Here is a 19,144-nt window from a genome sequence, read left to right on the forward strand (position 1 = left end):
AGTATATGTGAGGGTGCATAAGGGTGACTTGGGAGGCCATTGTCAACGCCTTCTAGGACAAATTATTGCCTTCCACTGCTAGGAAGAAGTTGAGAGAACAGTTCCTGAAGCTCAAGCAGCTGAACACACCTGTAGCCGAGTTTAAGGTTGCTTTTACTTGCCTCTTTAGATTTGCACTGGAACTTATGGTGACAGAGGAACACCATTGTGTCGAGCTCGAGAAGAGATTGAGGATTGGGCTCTTTGTCAAGGTGGTTAGGTCTATAATTAGGGATTACAGTCGCCTTGTAGAGGCAATAGCTCACCCAAAGACCGTGATCCAAGTAGAGGAGGAGCAGATGAGGGGCTCCAAGTAGAGGAGTCAGGATGTTCAAGGGGAGACTCAAGACAGCAAAAGGCAGAAGGGTTCCACCCCACAACAGTCCTAGGCAACACAGTTCAGATCCACTTTTTCTATACCAAGTTCTGGTTTAGGGAGAGGTAGTTAGGGTGGGATCACTTGTTTTAAGTGTGGTCAGTTGGGCCACAAGTCTTCAGTTTGCTCGCAGAGAGGAAGAGAGCAACAGTCTACATCATCTTCGGTTCATCCTTAGAGCCAAAGTCAGGGAAGAGGGCAGCCGCCTGCTTATTATCAGTGTGGGTAGTCGGGGCACTTAAGGAGCTTTTTTCCTCAGTAAAGTGGCACATATGGTGCGTCTGGTTCGAGACAGACATAGAGCCATCAGCCAGCACAGTCAACATAGGCCTCGAGGGCCAATTAGGGAGCCACTTTGGCTCAATCTGTGTATCAAAACTACTCTCTGAGGGGTAAGTAGGTAGAGTAGAGACCCACGGGCGTGTGTATGCTGTTATCACGCCGGATCAATTGCCAGTATCTTCTGTAGTGAGAGGTAACTTCTTGTTGTTCAACTCTATTGCCAATGTATTGACTGATACTGGTGCATCTCATTCCTTCATTTCGTCTGCATTTGCATTAGTTTTGGGATTAGTAGTGGCTTGGTTAGCGTCTTCGCTCAAGGTAGAGTCACTAGTTGGAGGTAAGGTTATCTTAGACCGAAGATGTCGAGGTTATGAGATAAAGGTTGCTGGTCGCCGACTTCCTTTTGCTTTCGTGCTGTTAGACATGTCGGGTTTCGATGTCATTTTAGGCATAGATTGGTTGTCTTCATATCGTGCCATTATAGATTGTTATCGTCAGAGAGTTGCGGGGTGCACCTCGAGTGATGATTGTTTTTATTTTCTAGGAGACCGAGCTGATAGGGTTTTGTCACCAGTGTATGACTCACGTGGTCGAGACGAGCTTAACTTCCTTCTTGCAACTTTCTTGAGTCATGAAAGTGATGTGGTCTAAGTTGATTTGCCGAGGGTAGTTTGTGAATACTTGGATGTCTTTCCAGAAGATCTTACTAGTTTGCCACCCCACTGAGAGATTGAGTTCTCAATTGATTTAATGCTTGGCACGGCACTGATTTCCATGGCACCATATAAATTTACACCCACCAAGTTGCATAAGTTGAAGATTCAACTCCAAGAACTGTTAGATAAGGGCTTTATTCACCCTAATACATCACCTTGGGGGGCACCGGCTCACTTTGTTAAGAAGAAGGATGGCACATAGTCACTGCGCATCGATTATTGGAAATTGAACTGGGTAACTGTTAAGAACAAGTACCTATTACCACAAATAGATGATTTGTTTGACCAGTTGAAGGGGTCTCGTTGCTTTTCTAAGATTGACTTGAGATCGAGTTATCAGTAGTTGGAGTGAAGGAGAAGGATATTCAGAAAAGCATTTCGTACGCGGTATGGCCATTATGAGTTCTTAGTGATGCCTTTTGGGCTAACCAACGCACCGGCTTCATTTATAGATTTGATGAATCGAATTTTCCGTGAGTTCTTAGACCGTTTCGTGGTTGTCTTTGTTGACGATATCTTAATCTACTCACCCTCCGAGGAGGAACACGAGGAACACTTACAGGTTGTACTTAAATTGCTTAGAACACATTGTTTATATGTTAAGTTCAGGAAGTGTGAGTTCTAGCTAAAGGAAGTGAAGTTCTTAGGCCATGTGGTATCCGGGGAAGGGGTGACTGTGGACTTTTCTAAGATCAAGGCAGTGCAAGATTGGGAACAACCTAAGAATGCCTTTGAGATCTAGAGTTTCTTGGGCTTAACCGAGTATTACCGACATTTTGTGAAGGATTTCTCTAGATTGGCCTCACCTTTGACTAGACTGACGAGAAAGGAAATTAAACTCGTATAGAGTGAGACTTATGAAAAGTCATTTCAAGAACTTAAGGTTAGACTCACCACTACTCCAGTTCTGATTATTCCAGAGAGGGGTTTGCGTTACTCAGTTTATTGTGATGCGTCTCGAGAAGGTTTGGGTTATATAGTGATGCAAGAGGGTAAAGTGGTAGCATATGGCTCACAACAGTTGAAAACACATGAGGGAAATTATCCTACTCACGACCTAGAGCTAACGGCGATGATCTTTGCCTTAAAGATCTGAAGGCATCACCTATACGAGGAGAGATTTGAGGTGTTTTCCAATCACAAGAGTTTGAAATATCTGTTTTCATATAAATATTTGAATTTGAGACAGATGAGGTGGATGGAGTTTATGGAGGACTAAGATTTCAAGTTACACTATCATCCGATGAAGGCCAATATGATGGCCGACACTTTAAGTAAGAAATCCGTTAGCAGTGTAGCTAGCATTGCCAACCGAGAATGGGAGATGTTAGGCACTATTGACGAGTTTGACTTGCATCTTAACGAGTCCGTTGAGTTGGCTGCTTTGTTCACTGTAGTTGCATAACCTACACTAATGAGCTGAGTTATAGAAGCACAGCAGAGTGATCACGAAGTAGAGGCTATTCGAGGGAAGATATCTAGTGGAAAGTTAGAGAAGGGCTTCAACGTGTATTCTAACTCAAGTATAAGATATCTAGACCCTTTTTTCGTGCCAGAATCTTGTAAAGAGGAGTTACTCCGAGAGTTTCCCCATTCAAGCCTTATAGTACACCTGGGAGGCACAAAGATGTACCACCACCTTAGTCGCCAGTTTTGGTGGAGAGGAATGAAGAGAGACGTAGCCTTGTTTGTTTCAAAGTCCCTTACTTGTCAACAAGTGAAGGCCAAGCATCAACAACCAGCGGGTTTGTTGCAACCCTTACCTATAGCAAAGTGGAAATAGTATTTTGTTGTGGGTCCTCCAAGGACTCAATGGGGTAATGATGCCGTGTAGGTGATAGTCGACCGGTTAACTAAATTAGCACACTTTGTACCTATGCGCACAAGTGACACAGTAGATTATCTTGCCGGCTTTTATGTTAGGGACATAGTTCAACTTCATGGGGTCCTTGTGACTATCATTTTGAATAGAGATCCACATTTCACAGCTCGGTTATGGCAGAGCCTACAAAATGCCTTGTGCACTAGATTGACATTTAGCACTACCTATCATTCTTAGAATGACGGGCAGTCCGAGCGAACCATTCAAATCTTAGAGGACATGCTTTGGGGTTGTGTTCTTGATTTTAAGGGGTCGTGGGTGAGGCATTTACCTTTGGTGGAGTTTGCCTATAATAATAGCTTTCAGACGAGTATTGGTATGGTACCGTTTAAGGCCTTGTATGGCCAACTTTGTAGATCTCTAGTGTGTTGAGCCGAGATAGGTGACGTACCTATGTTAGGTCCTGAATTAGTCAAGGAAACGACAGAGAATGTCGTACTTATTCATAAGAGGTTGGTTTCGACTCAGAGTCGTCAGAAGAGCTATGACGACCGTAGGAGGAGACCGTTATCTTTTGAGGTAAGAGATCATGTATTCTTGAAAATATTGCCGAGACGGGGTTTGATGAGATTCATTAAGAGTAGGAAGTTGTATCCTAGATTTATTGGGCCTTTTGAGATTCTAGAGTCGATTTGGGAAGTAGCTTATCGTTTGGCCTTGTCGCCCCAACTTTTTGGGGTTCATGTCGTGTTTCATATCTGTATACTCCGAAAGTATGAACCTGATCCTTCAAGTGTGCTGGATTGAACCAAGTTAGAGGTAGATAAGGATGCCTCATACGAGGAGAGACCGGTACAGGTTTTAGATACTCGGGATCAAGTCTTGCAAGGCAAGATTATTCCATTAGTTAAGGTGTTGTGGCGACACCATAGGGTTGAGGGGGCGACATGGAAGCGTGAGGCGGAAGTCCGTGAGAAGTATCCGAACTTAATTGTTAATGTTTGAAACTTGTATTGAAAATCTTATTCATGTTGTGAAATGTAAACATTGTAAATGTTTTAGAAAGTTGAATTGTAATATTTGGTGTAGAAAGACTCTGTTTGTCATTGTTACAAGTATGGATGATCAATGGTTTAAATTAAAATCCGATGATTTTTGGTTTGAGTTAAATTTCGGGGACAATATTCCTTAAAGGGGGGGAGATTATAACGATTCCGATTTAGACCTGACCCATTTCTTACTTTTGAATTTAGGAATCCATATCCTTAATTGTTATTTATTTCATTTTCTTCTTGTTGCTGGTTGAGTTTAGTTGTTTAAAAGTTATTGTTGCGTTTGGAACAGGTTGAGAGTTAGTTTTTCAAAGAGTTATTGCCTAGATTTTTGCTTGTTCGCTTAATCAGTTTTTGAGATCTCCCAGTATATTTTGTAGGTCTGCAAAACTTCTGGAAGTAGGGTGTCTGTCACTCAAGCGATCTTTCTTGCACTCAAGTGGTCTTCTTCGGTCTGTAAAACTTCTGGGAGGGGGTCATTATGTGCTCGAGTTGTCATGACTCGAACCCGCCCCTAAAGGTTTGGATCACAACCGGCCAGTAATCATGAGATTATCTACGGCCTTAAACAAAAATCAAATCATATATAAAAATATAGGGCCAAAAGCGGAAGCAAAAATATAAAGTTTGTCCAATGAGCTTGTGCATAAATAGCATGAAACAAAAAAAAAAAATTCTATACATTAATAATAACTCACACCATACATACTAAAAGTAGCATCTTGCTTGTCCAGGGTCAAACATCTATTGTCATACAGAAGCTAAAGCTTATGTAGAAACTTAGTCAGACATAACCAAAAAGGAAACAAAAAGCAAAAACGAAAGAACAAAATAAAAGCCTCGTGCTTGAGGTGTCACGCCCCACATTTTATTACTCGGAATTCATTACCAAAGCCATTTTCATAAATTCCATTTCAAAGATAGCATACAGAAGCTCATAATAATTACAAAGAATACGTGAGTAAGAATCCTCTCATTCGAATATAAAATGAGTGCAACATGAGATTATAATAAAATAAATTGCCCGTGAGCTTACATTATTTAAATCAAAAGGAAGGGTTTAACCCTTTTACATCAATGGCAACCGCCTACACATAAAAGGCCTCGTGGCCACAAATAAGGAAGATCCATGACCTTGTAGCACATCTTGCTATTCACCCAAAAAAAAGATTAACAACATGGAATGAACATATAGTCCAGCACGGGTCTCAACATGATCCTCAACAATAACAACTTACAGATAGCTATGATCATGAATGCTCGTCTCATACCATATGAATAATGTGACATTTTATAATCAAAGTATACTCACATAAATACCCTTTTTTTTCTTTTTTTCTTTTTTTCAAACGTTCAAGTCTCATAGCATTCAAATGTTCAAGTCTCATTTTTTTCTCAAAAAATGTCACATTATGTGTAATGACTATATGTGAGAAAAAATGCTATACATCCAAAATTGCTAAATAGATCATAAGAAAAAATATGAGACTATATGGATCATAAGTCCAAAATATGGGACTTGTTGACAATTTATAATGACTTTTTAACTATTTTTAATCCTTTCAAATGAGGCCTTGAGTAAAATATTAGAGATGCTCTAAGGCAATTTTTTTTTTTTTAATGGAAAAATTACATTCAGTCATAATTTGAAAAGATAATTACAAATTCATAAAAAAATATAATTTTAATTATTATTATTTATATATATTGATATTTTTTATTTTTTTTATTTTGGGCGGTTGTAAGTAACCGAGGCAAAGCCGGTGAACCTATCTATCTTGAATGATTTGACCTCTCTGTTTGGTGATCGATGGGTGATGACCATTTCAAACCCTTCGTACAGACAGAAAGCCCAAAACATGGTAATACGTTCAATAATTTCCATGATGATGATGATGATTTCAAAATCTATGTGAAGAAGAACCAACTATTCTACGAGCATGGAAAGTTTTCCAGAGGCTAGGTTTTTTGGAACCAAGAAGACAAACGATGTGAATTTCCTCTTCTGGAACACTGCTTTCGTGAGTTTCTCTCAATTCATACCTATTTCGTGTCGGATTTGTTTTTTTGATCTTGTGGAACATTATTCTTATTTGTTATTGGGTTGGGAATTTGCAGAATTGTGTACAGTGATAAGTGAAAATCTTATTTGATATGAATGATTGGGCCAAAGGCTATTTGACATAAATGATTGGGCCAAAGTCTGTTTGACATGAATGAATTGGGCCCGAGGTCGTCTGTTAAGAATGAAATAGGCCATTGGGCCAAGGGTCGTTTGATGTGAATGATTGGGCCAAAAGCCGTTTGACATGAATGAATTAGGCCCAAGGCCATCTGTTAAGAACGAAATGGGCCAGAGGCCGTTCGATATACATGGGCTTGAAGCCGTTTAATGTTCCAGATGGAAACATGAATGGGCCCAAGGCCGTTTGATATATCTGTTTCAAATTTCATTCATGAATCCTCTTTATTTGATATTATTCATTGGGCTTTCGCTCACTCTCATTCATGTGCATGTAGATAAGCAAAGAGATGTCCAAACTCAGCCTCAGTGAAGTATGTGAGGAAAGTTAAGTTTTGTGGAGTCAACCCGCACGTCTCACGCACGAGACACTGTTTTGTTCCTTTTGGTTTCCTCTTTTGTTATCTTGGTGAATATGTCGCATCACCTTTGTATATAAGCTTTTGGTTTGATTGACTATGACTTAAGTGTTCCTGTATGGACAAAATTATATGTGTTCTTTCTTTTTTCTGTGGGTTATTAATACACATTTGTGAAATGTTATGATGTGCCATGTAAGCATAGCTCTGTGGACAAAAAATTTTAGTTTGTTTCCGTTTTGGCCTCTTAACTCTGTTGAAATATGTTTAATCAAGTTTGAGGCCGTAGGTAATCTCTTGATTACTGGTCGGTTATGACCTTAATCCATAGACGCGGGTTCGGGTCATGACAGTTAGAATCCAAGCAAGAAAAACATTAGGAAAGCAAGTGGGCAAGAGCGTTATACCATAGTTACACACTTTTTATATAGGTTATAGATTTGATGTAATATATTTATAATCAGAGATATTTATTAATAAATCCTATGTTACAAACAAGTACTCCAATTAGTTCTAAATTTTTTTTATTAATCTATTAAGTCCTATTAGTGGAGAGTTTTTCACGTATAGTCTTATTTTCAATTTTGGTAGTGTTTTGGTGGACGGCTATACACTTTTATTAATTTGATAGGAATGATGTGACACTCCAATGTGGCAAGTATTAATATGGCAATCCAACATGGCGGGTATAATGTGACACTACAAAAAAATGAAAAACTCCTTAGCATTTTTTTTCTAAATGTGACAATATGGCGAGTATGATGTGACATTCTAAAAAAATTAAAAAAAATTTAGTGTACTTTTTTCTGAATATAACATGTGATGCTCCAATGTGACGAGTATTATACAACACTTTGAAAAAATTAAAAACTCCTTAATGTACTTTTTCTAAATGTGATGACGTGACGGGTATGATGTGATGACTAAAAACTCCTTAATGTACTTTTTCTAAATGTGACAACGCAATAGGTATAGTGCGTGTGACACTCCAAAACAACTAAAAAAATGCTTAATGTACTTTTTCCAAATGTAAATCTGACACTCCAACGTAAGGGGTAGATGTGACACTAAAAAAAATTAAAAACTCCTTAGTGTATTTTTTTCCAAATGTGACACTCCAATATAACAGGGTATGATATGACACTAAAAAATTTCTTAGTATACTTTTTCCAAGTGTGGCACTCCAATGAGGCGAGCAAATGAGTCATTATATATATCAAAAAAGACTAAATAGATCATAAGAAAAAATATGAGACTATATGAATCATAAGTTCAAAATATGAGACTTATTAACAATTTATAATGACTTTTTAACTATTTTATTCCTTTCAAATGGGGCCTTAAGTAAAATATTAGAGATGCTCTAAGGCAATTTTTATTTATTTATTTATTTATTTATTTATTTTTATGGAAACATTGCATTCAGTCATAATTTTAAAAGATAATTACAAATTCATAAAAAAATTTATAATTTTAATTATTAATATTTATAAATATTGATATGTTTTTTTTTATTTTGGGCGGTCGCATTGGCGAGTAAGGTAACCGAGGCAAAGCTGGTGAACCTATCTATCCTGAACGATTTGACCTCTCTGTTTGGTGATCGATGGGCGATGACCATTTCAAACCCTTCGGACAGACTGAAAGCCCAAAACATGGAAATACGTTCAGTAATTTCGATGATGATGATTTCGAAATCTATGCGAAGAAGAACCAACTGTTCTGCGAGCGTGGAAAGTTTTCCAGGGGCTGGGTTTTTTGGAACCAAGAAGACGAACGATGTGAATTTCTTCCGGAACACTACTTTCGTGAGTTTCTCTCAATTCGTACCTATTACGTGTTGGATTTGTTTTTTGTTTTTTGTTTTTTGTTTTTTTGGTCTTGTGGAACATTATTCTTACTTGTTATTGGGTTGGGAATTTGCAGAATTGTGTGCAGTGATAAGCGAAATTAGTATACAAAAGATAAAATCGTTTTTTCGAGAGTTGAGATTCTTGCAAGAACAAGTTCTAGTTCAGTTTTGGAAAGCCCTAGAATTTGGGGGCGGGTATTTACTTACTACAAAAGACCAGCCTTTCGCTCTTAACACTACCCACGAAGGACTCTGTTCCTATAGATTGATATCTGTGGATTATCAATTTTATGTGGATGGGGAGAGTGATGAATGCCTTGGCCTCCCAGGCCGTGTGTTCAAGTATCAACGGCCGGAGTTTACACCAAATGTGCGGTATTACTCCTGCAAAGAGTATCCACAGCGCGATCGTGCTGTCAATAGCGATATTTGGGGATCTTTGGCTTTGCCAGTGTTTGATGATATTGGGTGGGGTTGTGTTGGTGTACTTGAGTTAGTGACTAGTGCTGAAATGAAACATTGCATTAGTCTTTTCAAACATTGGATCTGCAATGATCTTGAGGTTTGTCCCCTATCTCCCTAACCCTAATTGAAATAATCTGTCCCATTTTTATCTTCTCTTGTTTTCTTCTGTTTCTAGCTTTGTTTATTCCCTCTCATGCCTATCAGATGATTGTTAATTTCTGTTTCTAGCCTTAATGATCTGTTAATCTTCGCCCCTCTGTAGTTTTATTTTATTACATGGAGTTGACAACAATTCTCATGGGCGTATTGAGCCATTTGTTCTAATATCAGATCATTTGTATCTTCTGTATACATTTGTTCAAGTGAAAATGCAACATCAATTGTGTATGTTTAAGTAGCCTCATTGCTGGGCAATACCAACTTCTGCTCTAGTGTTGGACCGTATGCATTGCTGCTTTAGACATAAAATTATGTTTAGAAATAGAAATAGCCTATTCCAAGGTAAGGTACAACTGTGTGCAGAACCCGAGTTGGCTTTGACAATTATACATTGGTGGCAACCTAAGTTGGTCTGTTAATACCCACAACTGTGCTAATTTTTCCATTTTGGGTACACAATGTATGCTTCTTTTAAATATCTTTCATTTCATATCTGTCAAGAATCTTTAGTTACATCATTTGAGTTTACCTGCAGGCTGTTGGTTTGAGAAGCTCAAGAACATGTAATTATTCGTATTGTCAGCATGTAAGTCAAGCCTTAATTCAAATCTCAATTCTTTTATTGTTTTCTTCATTAGATTTCTATAAGGACTGGGATTGTGGTCTCACAAATATCTATTCGTGAAAATACTTTCAAATTATTATCAGGATGAGGATAAAGCTCTTGAGATTGCACTGGTTGAAATCAGGGTGGTGCTGGAAGTGGTGTGTAGAACTCATTTTCTACCTTTGGCTCAGACTTGGATCTTGTGTCGGCCTTGTAGTGCTGTTGCCTATGATGATAGCTTCGGAGTAAGTTGCTTGGAACAACTCACATCCATAATTGATGTAGTCTGTCTGAGGGAGAAAGATAAGTTTCCTTTCTCAAATGCATGTGCTTCGCATCACATACGAAAGGGGCAGGGAGTTGTTGGTAGGGCATATTCGTCCAATAAGTTGGTCTTCTGCAAAGATATTACTCAATTTAGCATAATTGAGTACCCCTTGGCACATTATGCACACGAGTATGGACTTACGAGCTGTTTTGCAATTTGCTTGCGGAGTAGTTATACTGGCGACAATGTTTACGTAGTAGAATTCTTTTTGCCTCCAAGTAACACTGAAGGCGAGGATCCGATGATCATTGTGGTTCCGTTATTGACAACAATGAAACAACATTTTCAAAGTTTTATGGTTGCTTCTGGAGAAGAACTAGGAGAGCAGTTACCTATTGAAGTTATTGATCTTTCAAAGGATGATAAGCTTGATTCTTTACCCCAAATTGCAAGGTCCCCTGCAGATAGGATGGAGATTAAAGGGCAGATGGAGTGGCAGGATTTATCAGATCAACAATTAATAAAAATGGATACTATATACACTGGAAATGATGTTGTTAGTAAAATAGAAAAAACCAACAATGTTGTTGCTTCCTCATTTAAAAAATGCATACCTGACTCATCCCAAAGACAATACAGAAAAGCTGGAATTCAAATTAGTTTTGAGGATATTCAACAACGTTTTGGAATGAAACTTAATGATGCTGCAAAAAGCCTTTGCGGTAAGCTTACATTCTTGGGAAAATTGTCACTAGCTAGATTCTTTGGGAAAATCCATATACTTTTCGTAGTAGCAAACATAAAGTCTGTTCTTCTTATCTGTGTTGTTGCTTTTGTAGTTAGCCGATCTACGCTGAAGCGTGCTTGCAGGGAATATAATATCTCTTGCTGGTCAACTCGCAAGAGAAACAAGGAGAATGAGACTCTTTCCAATAAATTTGTCCAAGTTGCTGCTCCGGATCAAATTCGACAATCTAGTCAGTCTTCAATTTCTGATCCTTCTCATAGGAAATACTTGGCTACTGCTGCTCCCACAGAGCTACATTTTATGGCAGCACAAGCTACTAGTATTGTGACCTTGAAGGTAAAATATGGAGATGATTATATTAAATTTCAGTTCCCTGTGTTGTCGGGAATGGTAGAGTTTCAACAAGAAGTGGCAAAGAGGCTGAGCTTAAAGGCTGGAGCTTACATTGTCAAGTATCAAGATGATAACAATGATTGGATTTTAATAGCTTGCAATGAAGACCTGCAGGATTATATTTGTAATTCGAGATCACTGGGGAGGAATACAATCAAAATGTTACTTCAGCCAATTAGTAATTGCTCGCCTTGAATTCCTTCTGAGTAATCTTTCTATCTCTTTAGTTGCATGTGGAATTCCCTAATTTACGAGCTTTTTGGTGTACAATTTATTAAAGAATTCCTACTTATTAAAAAGAATAAATTCAAGTTTCATCTCTTATATGTTTTTTTACGAGTTTGTGTCAATTTTAATTTTTTTTTATTTATTACAAGTTGATAAATATCTGGCCATTGGGTTTCTTTACTAATTTAATATCTGGTTACATAATTTTGGTGCAATACATTTGAAAATAAGTTTATATATTTGTTGCCATATGATTGAGGAAGCTATGATCTACTTTGCTAGGCACACGCCCATTTACACCCATTGCAGAAGCTGTGAAGTTTATATTTTCACTTTCTACGGGTGTGTGTTGGGAAGTGTAAATGGGTGTGTACCTATCTTTTCTCAGTTGTGATTGCAGGAGATCCTTAACAAAAGGTGATGATGGACACTACATGTGTGTTTCTGGTCATATATGTTACTTTTTTGGGGGGTCAATAAATAGGAGTATTTACAATATGCTGAGAATTCTAACTGGATAATCATAGTCTAACAGATATATAGGCCCAACAAAGAGCCCTATAATGAGGAAGAAACAAACAACGCAACAAAGCCCCATAATAAGGGAGAAATTATCAATCTTTGTATTTAGTAAGGATTGACCTTGACTTCCCATACAGAAATGTGCAGAGGTGGCCAACAGATTTAGTCCTGTTAGTTGGTCATACATGTTGCTTAAAGGAGTTAAAATATGACAAAAGTAGGATGAAGTAACCATATTGTTCTGCGTCTATTAATGAATTGGTTGAGGTTTGATTGGAGCTGGATTTTGGTATGAAACGGATGGATACAGCCTTTCTTTTGGGTGTGGGTGTGGGTGTGGGTGTGGGTGTGGGTGTGGGTGTGGGGCTTAATAAATAAGGCTAGGGTTTGAGCTTTGAATAGTTATGTTTTTTAGATCAATGTGGGTTTTAGTCTTTTAGAACGCCTGATTGTAATTGCTAATTGTGTACAGCAATGTTGAACGTCATAATAGAAAAAGAAAGATTAAAACAAGAAAAGAAGAAAAAAGTAAAGAAACCTTAGAATATCCTCACAAAAAAGAAATCAGTGTGAGTCTCACTACGAAGAGAGCAAAATTGGTTAGAATTATTATTAATCAAATTTGTTGAACTAGCATTCGCTTGCTTGTGTGAAAGCATATAAATTTTCCTTATAAACAATTTATGGCTGAAGTCATTCCAGATAAGGACTAGATGAAACCCATAACCAAACACTTGATTAACCTGGACTCTAGATTAACACATTAATAGGTCCTAATAGTTAGACTTAATTCTCATCAAGTCCTATTGAAAAAAAGTCTTAGTAAAATCATTGCTAAAAATAACGATATTTGCATGTCGGTAAAAATTGATAATTAGTGACTTTTTTTTGTCACGGTTTTTATAAATTGTCGTTAAAACTTACAATTAATGAATTTTTTTGTGACGAATTTTTCAAATTGTCACTAAAAGTAAAAAATTAGTGACTTTTTGTGACGATTTTTTTAAACTATTACTAAAACTTATAATAGTGACCTTTTTGTGACAATTTTCAAACTGTCGCTGAAAATTAACAATTAGTGATGTTTTTTAATAGTGTTTCATGAAAAACGCTATTAATTATCATAAGACTTATTGGACAATAAATTCACCTATTAGGACCCACACGTAAATCCGCCCATGTTATTAGTGAACTAATCCTTGAAACACCTATTGTAGCTTCTTGCTGTTGATCTTCTGTTTTAATCTTTGTAATTACTGTGGGTTGAAGTTAATGGGTATTGGGTATGAAGAGCTTAGTGGTACATGCTCTGAGGAATATACTGTAATTGAGTGAGTTACTGAATCTTTAATTGAGTTTTTCAATGAAAAAGCGTGATTTTGCGTCAATGAAAAGTAATATTGATATTTATTATATTAATAATAATCTATATCTAACCACCCGGAAATTCTTGTATGTTTAAGATGTAAAGATCAGGTCAGCCAGCTAGTTGCCTTGTTTTTAATACTTGAAACCTGTTATCTTTTTTCGAATCACATGTGGAAGTTTGTTATGAGCCATAATTCCTTGTAAACCATATAGCATGGGGAAGTAATAATATTTTTAATGTTCAGCTTGACATCAAAACCCTATAGCATGGGAAAATAGTACCATTCCCAATAAGTATACTTCTATAATTTTCTGTTTGAATCAATTTGAATCAAATGTATGCGCATCATGTACTCAATTCCTTCCAAGTTCCAATTAATTTGATGTGTGAGTAGCAGCTTCCATTCTTGTTGGAATGCTTGACAATATTGTTTCATTGCAATTTTGTGGTGGCAGGACAAAAAAGGTATTTGCAGTTTTTAACTACTTTCATGTTGGACCATGTCATATTTGTCACTAAATTAAGTTCTTTATCTCTTTTGTTTATAATATCTGTATAATAAGGCAGGAGGGTTTTTGAAAAATCTATCAAAATGTATTAGAGATACAATTCTGATCAATGGTTGAGATCAATCGAAGTGTACCTACCAACCAATTCTTAACAATAGTTGAGATCAATCCTAAAATGAACAACACGTACCAAACAAGCTTTTGTTCCCGCCCAAATTAACAACACTCCCTCCTGTCACGCACCCCTCTCTTTCGCTCCTTCTTGATTTCAAATTTAAAACTCTCTCTCGTTTCTCTCTCAGATTTGTTGTTTCCTTCATTCCCCCATCAGAGCTCACTCCAGTAAGTTATTTCTCTCAGATTTTGTTGTTTCACTCCTCTCCTTTCTCTCTCAGCTTTTGTTGTTTCAGGTTTTAATGTTATGGTTTGGTGTGTTATTGTTCTTTTGGGAATCTCTTCTCCTGGGTGGTAATTACAGTAACTTATTTATATCAGCAAGAAGTGGATTCTGAGGGTGGGTTCCTCTGCTTATGGGACTGATCTCATTTCATGTTTGAGCATTGAGAGCATCCCCTCCTTGAAATTTATATTTTAAAGTTGCCCTTTTGTTCTCTATTCTATTAAAAGTATGTAGAAATTCAAACCTGTCTACAACTCCAGATACCGATTATTCTTTATTTTTCCTTTTCCCTGCCTCTATTACATTAATTTTGTTTCCTAGCTCTTTGATTTACATATTATGATGAGAAGGTCGACCAATTGTAGCTCTTTTTTATTTTTTAGATAACTAAATGAAGAATTCTGTTTGAAATCAAAATTATAGCGCTGATAGGAAATTGACTGACTGGAATACAGGGAGAAACTGAGCCTGGGCGCAAAAATACTTTTCCTGATGATGGTTTATCAGACAGACTTATGCCACTGGGACTCAGGTATGTGTTCCATCAGTGCAATGGTATTTTAAAGTGCGTAGGTTTCTTCATTTTTAATTCAAAAATTTTAAATGGCAAAGACGATTCAAACTCCAAGGTTTATTTGGCAACACAACTCACATTTTTGTTCATTGGTTTTCAAATAATTTTTTCTTCCATGTGTTTGTTTGTTTGTTTTTTTTTTTTTTTGTTTTTTTTTTTTTTAATTCAATTGGCCTTCCATGTGTTTTGTATTAGCCACAATTGGTTGCACATGAAATGCTTGATAAAAAGATTCAGTTAGAAGGATCATTTGCTGACAGATGTATTATCATGTGCAACATGTCTCCTATTTTGGACTCTATAACCTTTGTACACTTGAGAAAAGTCAAATATCTATATTCAAACATATTATTGTGATTTGTGAATAAGGTACTGCAAGTCCAAGGAAAAATCAAACACTAAATTTTCATTATTGATGAGTTCGTTTTTTAACTTTTACATTTGATTCATTGTTTCTAGATTTATAGTTGTTCATTTAGGTGTTTGTTGTGTGGTTAGTTCAGTTTATAGTTATAGCAAATTTTGAAATATTTCTCTCTTATGTTTGGTTAGAATGGTTTAGATAATCCCAACTAAAAAGTCAAGGGTTGAGATTTTTTTCACTCTCTCACTGTTCCCATTTCTCTCTTCTTTCTCACCATACCTCTTCTATCTTCTATCGACTCTCTCTCCTCTTTCCCTACACCTATAACACTGCTGTTCACCCTCAGCTATCGCCGACTCTGTCCGCCTCACATGTGCCTCCTCCGCATCCCAACTACCACCGCATCCCCTTCCTTGCTATTGATGTCACCACCAGTGGTAATGGATGCCTCCCAAGCCTTTTTTTTTTTTTTTTTTTATCTTTATCTAAAGAGTAGTATCATTTTTCCCATTTGTTTTCTTTACACCTTGCCTTTAGGCATGGGCATACTCTAGTTATACTATAAATCAAGTCTTATCACTCTTCAGTTTTTTCCTAATATATTTTAGTTATAAAAAGCTTTAACCTTTATGTGAGTGAAGCGAAAGCTTTTAAAATTGTCTATATATATTGGTTTATGAAATATTTGAAGTATCTTTCCGTCATCCAAGATTTTAAAGGAGACTTTAGGATCAGGTTTTCATGATATCCTTCAGCAGATAAAATTTGAACTCTGTTCTTGTGTTTGCCTTGTTTGTCTTGTTATCCTGAAAAAACAAAGTGTAGCATCAGTTTATTAATGACTATTGTATTTTTAATGCAAATGCTATATGCAGATGGGTTTATAGGGTATTAAAACTTGTCAAATCAAAGACACGAAAAGGATGAAATTTGTTTTTGGTTTACTAATCCAAAAATAATAAATACTGTTTTCCCCCCTTAAAAGCATATTGTTGACATTTTTTGGGCCAATTTGGTATCATAGTATCACTTATAACTTAGCGTTTATGATTATAGCTTGTAAGATTATTAACTTAAAAGGCTTAAAGTAAGTTGTGAATCTGTTTGGTGTAGCTTTTGATAATCTGTGAAAAAAGTTGAACATGTTTGGTTAAATAAGTTATCACATAATTTTTTTTGTTGTGCAAATATCAGGCATACCCTCAAAAGGTTTATCCATATGTATCCAAATTGGGCTCCTTTGTCCATATATATTTACTTGCTACAAACATTTTCCTGATTGACTCAAGCATTATTGCCAGTGAAGTTGGTTCTGGTTCTACTGGATTTTCAAGGTTTATTCTTGCTTTCCAGTCGTAAATATATATTGTCAATTTGTCATTGCATTGCATGGCTAGGATATTACTCGTTATTATTTTCAATTTTGACTATACTCAGCTAGGATATTAATTTAGATTAACTTCAGAATTAATGGGTCAGTCTTTTTTTGAATTTTTAGAAAACTATGGGCTTGGATTATTGAATTATAGTTCTATCAAGTTGGTAACTGAAGGATTTTTAAGTGAACTTCAAATGTTCAAGAAGCATTCTCATTACTTTTAACTTCACTCTCCTGCCCCTGCGCGCATGCTCCAAAAATAAGTCAGATAATTGAAGCCCAATAAAATTAGCTTAGCAAGCCTTAATCCCAATTACTCAGTGTTGGCAACATGGGTCCATATTCTTTAGTTAGCTTAGTCATATTGGGTTATTGCACATTGTACATTTGACCTTTGATTCTTCCATTTTATATAAGTCTAAATAGTGTTTCAGTATTTTGTTGGAATATTTCCTTGAAATATATTCTACCAAAGTGTACATAGCAATTTGTATTTTTCATTGGCATTGAAGTATATTCAACAGAATATCTGTTTGGATCAATTTTTGGTCATTTCTCTTCATATAGTCAGGCTTTCAGGTTTTATTTTCTCCTCTTGTTGGTCTTCATGCATAGAAGTTTGTTAGTTACATTGTTTTGTAGGTTTGTTTGTTTGCTTTCTTGCTAGTGCACCCGATGTTCACACTCTTGCATCCTATCGAATCTTATTATGTCTTGGATACCCCCATCAATGGTTCTCATCTTGAAGTTTGGCCAGATTCTGGTGAGAAGTTTTATGAAGGGGACTTTCGCCCTAATGATATCTCTTGTGTTTTATTTCTATTCTTTCCTGCTATAATTGAGCGTCATGCTGCTTCGCAAGGGCAAAGAAAGTAGGAGGAGGATTGTTTACAAAAACAGAAATTATGTTAAATGAAAACAAATTTCAGTAAATTTGATTTCATTTTTTTTTAAGCTTGATTAGAAGTTGGACCCACACCCACTTTAATTTGTTAGTATAAAATCATATGAAATGAAGGCAACATGCTCTTTGGTTTCAAAGGCCTCAAACTTACGCTTAGTTAGGATTCCTAGAATGGCCTTATGGACATTTTTTTTTCATGTGATATGAGTAGTTGCCGTAGCCTTTTGTCTGTGCCTGAACTCTTTGTTAATTCACATATTCTGTGATCACCACCAGTGACTCGTTATTTATTAGACATTGTTAAATGGTAAACATAACTATAGACTACTGCCAAACCACTCTCGTTTGTTCAAACCTGTACGTCTGAATTGGAGTAATTTTTTCAAACCTAAACTTTTCTAAAGCAACTTATGATGCTGGTTTTCTAATTGTAGACAAGTTTATGAACTACGTATGGTATTATGGTTTCACATGATATTGAACTTTCGGTGTCTTAGGTTGTGAATCATTAGCTATATATTGAATTGAATTCACATTATGGTTTCACATGATATTGCCATTGAATTGATTTTTGCCCTCTTGTTGATTATATAAATCTTGCGGATATAATATGGATATTGAGCATAGTAAACGTTTGCCACCTACTGCTGCGAATAGAAGACATCGTGCATTGGATGTTAAATGTGGCTGTGGTCGTAGCGGTGCTTTAGCAGATAACCAAGATGCACCAGATAACGATATGCCGGATATTGTCACGGAAGATGAAGCTGTATCGGATGATGTTACTCACGAGGAGGCAGCTCAACCTTAACTGGGACCTAAAACTAAATTTAAATGAGGCCTTTATAAATTTTTACATTGTAATTGTCTGTATAATTTTTTTTTTTTTTCATTTTTAAGTAGCAAAATTAGTAATTAAATTTATGTATTCAAGTTTTGCTAATATACACAATTTGTATTTTTAGAATTGATTGTTAATGTAACAGTACACAGAATCAATTATAAAATTGACCATAGAATCATGTGCTACAAAGCTTTTGTGGTTGGTTTTGTGACTAATATTTCTCTAAAATTTTCTTATTTACATGAATTTTTTTATAATAATAATATTATTATTATTGTAAAAAGAGAGACCTAATGATAAAGATCTTACGTTTTTATTGAGATATACAATGATGAAGCCTTTTTAATGTATGACATATTTTTTCTTTGTATTGAATAGTTGATTTTATGATGGTTTTTACCTTTCTCCTCTCTTTCTTGGTCATTTTTTTGTTTTGATACAAAGATGGTAGAATCATTTTTTGTTGTTCTGCGCAAAGCGGATTTGCATCCCTGGGTGCAAACATGTTTATGTGAAAGTAATATTGTGTGCGAATATATATATATATATATATTTGGATAATTATGGTTGTGCTTATGTAAATGCACTCTTGTAATGCTTACTTTATTCTTACAAATTATGGAACGAACATCTGTGATAATGATGTTTTGGATGGTTATGTTTATGTGA

General features: G+C 36.1%; 1 protein-coding gene across 8 annotated transcripts; it reads left to right on the forward strand.

Annotated features, from left to right (window-relative positions):
* The first annotated feature begins 8,408 nt into the window (after positions 1 to 8,408).
* LOC114267598 (protein NLP6) lies at positions 8,409 to 18,664 on the forward strand. Of its 8 annotated transcripts, none has more exons than XR_014349507.1 (7): positions 8,409 to 8,699; positions 8,818 to 9,305; positions 9,903 to 9,953; positions 10,076 to 10,964; positions 11,082 to 11,589; positions 14,795 to 14,943; positions 18,259 to 18,664. XR_014349507.1 is itself a non-coding variant. In XM_028208655.2 (6 exons), the coding sequence occupies exons 1-5, from the start codon at positions 8,498 to 8,500 to the stop codon at positions 11,576 to 11,578; spliced, it is 2,127 nt and encodes a 708-aa protein (XP_028064456.2). In that variant the 5' UTR covers positions 8,409 to 8,497; the 3' UTR covers positions 11,579 to 11,589; positions 14,795 to 18,664. The 8 variants fall into 8 exon arrangements, 4 of the variants coding, with proteins under 4 accessions (XP_028064456.2, XP_028064455.2, XP_082759421.1 ...); XR_003631004.2 differs by having other exon boundaries at positions 14,867 to 14,943; XR_014349510.1 differs by having other exon boundaries at positions 11,082 to 11,561.
* The last annotated feature ends 480 nt before the right edge of the window (positions 18,665 to 19,144 follow it).

The sequence above is a fragment of the Camellia sinensis genome, chromosome 13 (genome assembly GCF_055761805.1).
Source record: "Camellia sinensis isolate YWXY chromosome 13, ASM5576180v1, whole genome shotgun sequence".
NCBI lineage: Eukaryota > Viridiplantae > Streptophyta > Magnoliopsida > Ericales > Theaceae > Camellia > Camellia sinensis.